Source organism: Cibotium barometz, chromosome 3, assembly GCF_041138505.1.
Source record: "Cibotium barometz isolate CiBa-2024 chromosome 3, ASM4113850v1, whole genome shotgun sequence".
NCBI classification, from domain to species: Eukaryota; Viridiplantae; Streptophyta; class Polypodiopsida; order Cyatheales; family Cibotiaceae; genus Cibotium; species Cibotium barometz.
Genome location: NC_141048.1, coordinates 33,645,533 through 33,650,130, shown reverse-complemented (window position 1 = coordinate 33,650,130; position 4,598 = coordinate 33,645,533). Strand labels below are relative to the sequence as shown.

The 4,598-nt window shown below is 42.7% G+C and overlaps 1 protein-coding gene across 1 annotated transcript; it reads right to left on the bottom strand.

Annotated features, from left to right (window-relative positions):
- Positions 1-708: 708 nt before the first annotated feature.
- LOC147639979 (uncharacterized) lies at positions 709-1,829 on the bottom strand. The gene is made up of 3 exons (XM_086822744.1): positions 1,587-1,829; positions 1,256-1,492; positions 709-1,184 (listed from the first exon to the last, which is right to left on the bottom strand). The coding sequence occupies exons 1-3, from the start codon at positions 1,782-1,784 to the stop codon at positions 816-818; spliced, it is 804 nt and encodes a 267-aa protein (XP_086678870.1). The 5' UTR covers positions 1,785-1,829; the 3' UTR covers positions 709-815.
- Between the last annotated feature and the right edge of the window lie 2,769 nt (positions 1,830-4,598).

Here is a 4,598-nt window from a genome sequence, read left to right as displayed (position 1 = left end):
AGGATTAAGGCTCTATGCATGAGGTTCTATGCCCTAGCTTAGTGCATAAAGCTTATGCCTAAGCTTCTTCATGTAAAAGCTTTATGCATGCCTAAGCTTATGCATAAAGCATAGAGCTAATGTATACATAAAACTTTTAGGCTTATGAATACAGATTTATGCATACAGATTAATGCATTTCTAAGCTTATGCATACAGATTTATACATTCCTAAGCTTATGCATTAAAACTCGATGTATTTTAAACTTTATGTAAGTTTTAAGCTTAGGCATTAAAGCTCAATTCGTAAGTTTATGCAACTTATGCATTAAGCTGTATGCATGCGTAGACTATATGCATAATAGATATGTTTTTAAAGTCCTCTAATAGATATGTATGTTATACACATAATAAGTTTCATACACATAACAGGATATATTGGGGATATCCCAATTTGTCTTTTTTTTGGGTTTTAACGTCGCTCAATGGCGCTTATAGTGACAATAAAAATAACAACGCTTATAATGGCGTTCACAACGATGCTTACACCATGAAATTTTTTTAGTTCCCTTTATAAAAGCCACACTATTAAGGGTGGCTACTCCTCTTTCTGTTGTACTAGTTTAAAGAAAGTACGGTTTAATATTGAAGTTAGTTAAACCATGTATATTGAAGTTCTCTCTATGTAAAACGCTTATTAATAGAAAAGGCAAGTTTACGGCACTGATATCACCATAATAATAAGCACACCTTTCCATTGTATGCACATGGCCCACATAGCCTAAAGTTCCATATACAAAATTAGAAGCTCATGGAGATGATATATCAGTCAATTTTTAGTGAGATATGCGAGACTGAGCGTCGTCGGCTGCTTGCCGGGCCTTGCTGCTGGCGGTGTCGACGCCTCTCTTGGCCGACGACGCCACATCTTCGAGACCACTTCCGGCAGATGATGAGGCGTCGTAGAAGGCGGACGAAGCCTTACCAGTGGCGTCGTCGAGGCCAGAGCGGGCAGACGACGAGGCGTCGTGAGCCGCGGACTTGGCCTTGTCAGCCGCGTCGTCACAGCCAGAGCGGGCCGATGACGAAGCGTGGTCGGCACGCTTCTGGGCCTCGCTTCCCGCCGCCTCGGCCTTGCCATTGGCAGAGGAGAGGGCGTCCTCGGTTTTTCCCTTCAAGTTCTCCGCGCCGGAGGCAGCTTCGTTCTGTTCAAAAACAAAGATGGTAAGTGTAAGATCGTGTGTCTGCAGAACAGCGCGGCAATATTGACACCCACCTTGACGTTCTCCAGCTTGGATCCCTGCTTCTGAGCCGCCCTCTCAAGATCCTCCCCGTAGCTCTGCGCCTTATCCTTCGCTTGTCCGGCCTTATCCCGGACACCCTCCCCCACGTTCTGGACAGTTTCCTTTGCATCTTTAGAGGTTCCGGTAACAAAGTCTTGAACCTGCTGCGCTGCGTGCTTCACCTGCGATCCCACCCTCTCTGCCGCCCCCTGCACATGCTCCGCGATCCCCTGCCAAAACCCAAAACAAAACCAGAATTCATTTCGTAACATTCTTCACTACATTAATCAGTAGCTCAAAACGAATATTAGAAGACCAACTCACCCCATCGTCTGCTGCCCGAACCCTAACGCTGCCCACAGGCCGTCGGCTCGCATAGCTCCGCTTGATAATAAGAGGCACGCCATGCTGCAACACAGAGCTAACTCGGACGTTTTTGATGGCAACGTTGTAGTTACTATTGCTCAGCTGACGAGCAGCTGCTGCCACTGCAGCGCCTTGAAATGCAGAAATGCTAGTCATTGATGCGAGGGGTTTTTAGGGAAGCTTTTGTTACTATCGTAGACTATTGAGTATTGCAAATGGTACACTTGAAGCATGTTGAGAGGGGAGTTTTATGAGAAAACCAGCCATTCACGAGAGCGCCACGCGACACGTGAAACATTGAGGCCGTGACAAGTGTGATGACTGTAAGCTAGAGAATTGCCCACGCATGGCACTCAACGTGGCAACATGCTAAAAGCCCCCTCTATCCAAAAATTATACAGCACCTATTCCCACCTTTTTAAGGTTCATATTACTACTTTTTTAAGGTTCACATGGTTTAATTTTAAACGCTTGTGATCACTCAACGATGCTGCTTACTCCTTTTGTGAGATCCCAGTCCCTACCACGCGATGGATTCGGGATGCTAGCAGCAGAAGTAGCACTTCTTGCGCGGGTCGTCAGGGTCCCACACTCGGGGCCTCGTCCCACGGATATCCGGACAAGAGACTAATCCGTCGGTTTTTCCAAAACCGAACCCGGAAAGCACGAGCGATTCCACCAGGATAACTTTTTACTTTAACGTAGTCAAGACCATTACTGATGAAGCTAATCCGACTGCACCTATAAAGATACTCGGTCCGATCAAAGAAGAAACTTGCACTTGGATCATTGGGATCAATGCTTTTTTTTCCATCAAAGAGGCACAGCCGTTGATTATCCATAGAACAATTACTATTTGAGATTTACTTTATCTATCGTAATAACAGAAATTGAGTCTCGATTTACGGATCCATCAGTCCAGCCTAACCCCATCCAGTCCCATGGGTTAGCCAACCGCCCAACCACTGTAGTGATGGGATCCAATTTAGATTTTTGGTTAGATTTTATCCCGGGTACCAGGGAAAAGAGTTCCCAGGCCCCTAGCCGGAAGTTCATGCAAACATAAAATTAGTCACACCACTTACACACCCACCAATATGAAATTGCCTTTTTCTCAGCATCAGCTAACTTTAAAACAATCCTTTAAATGAAACCATTATGTCACTGATGACAATCCTCTAAATCTTTGGTTGAATCCATATTTTCAATCATTCATTCAATCGGTGTACTTATGGCATCATTGGCAACCAGAACGCTCACCACCTGTTCACTTAGGGGCCTTTTCAATAGTTCCTAGCTCATAGTACCCAGCAATATTTTCACATATAAAAATCAAGATGGAATCCTTGTTGAAGATCAGCAAGATCAATCAACAGATCCATATAAGAGAGCCATGGACTCATCCGTTGAGGACCAGCAAGGTCAATCAACCAGATCCATGCCCGATTTCAGAAAACAACTCTTACTCCTTGTTCCAATATCTTCCACGATGCACGTGTGGGTATCTTCGGTGACCCAGAGCCCGAGCACCATATGGTCAGCACTCTCTAGGATCCTTCGCAGGTGACCTAGTGCTTCACTCATAGGCCGCTTCCTTGGTCCCTCATCCACCGTACCAGAAGCTCACCATTTAAATCGAATCGAGGCTTGTCAATCGACCTTGCTATGTGAGACGTCCTCCATTGACTCTCCGTCTCACAGCACTCGCAACTTTATCAGTTAGGTCTCCATGACCTTAATCCACAAGACGATCAAAATGCTTCCATATCATTCTTGACATAAAACAATCATTTACAAACAGGTCACAAAATACAGTTTCTATATCGAACTCTTGTCTTTCCACATTATCCCTCCTCAGTCCACATTACTTATTCCACATTCCATTCATATGTGTACTCATTCTCATCCATTCATATGTGTACTCATTCTCATCCATTCATTCATATCGACGACACATTATTTCACATACACATTCACATTCATTATTCTACATACACATCCATGTTCGTACATCCACATCATATATCCAATTCCATATCCGCATTCATACATACACATCCATATCCACATACATACATCCACATCCACATGCACATTCACATCCATACATCCACATCTACATGCATATATCCATTTTCACATCCTCATTCATACATCCACATCCACATACATACATCCACATCCGTATCCACATCTATACGTCCACATCCACATCCACATTCACATCCATACATCCACATCTAGATGCATACATCCATTTTCACATCCTCATTCATACATCCACATCCACATCCACATTCATACATCCATATCCGTATCTACATCTATACATCCACATCCACATCCACATTCATATCCATACATCCACATCTATATGCATCCATCCATTTTTACATCCTCATTCATACATCCACATCCACATACATACATCCACATCCGTATCTACATCTTTACATCCACATCCACATTCACATCCATACATCCACATCTACATGCATACATCCATTTTCACATTCTCATTCATATATCCACATTCTCATTCATACATCCACATCCACATACATACATCCACATCCGTCTCTACATCTATACATCCACATCCACATCCACATTCACATCCATACATCCACATGTACATGCATACATCCATTTTCATATCGTCATTCATACATCCACATCTACATATATACATCCACATCCGTATCTACATCTATACATCCACATCCACATTCACATCCATACATCCACATCTACATGCATACATCCACATCCTAACTCATCCCATACTCATTCTTATCACATCTCATATAACTCTTAACTCATCCTATCACATCTCATACGCATCTTATCACATCCTAATATCTATTTATAGAATACAAGAGAATTCTTTTATTTGATATAAGATTTCTTTATGCATCTATTTATGCATAAAGATTTTTTTATGCATCTATTTATGCATAAATTCCATTT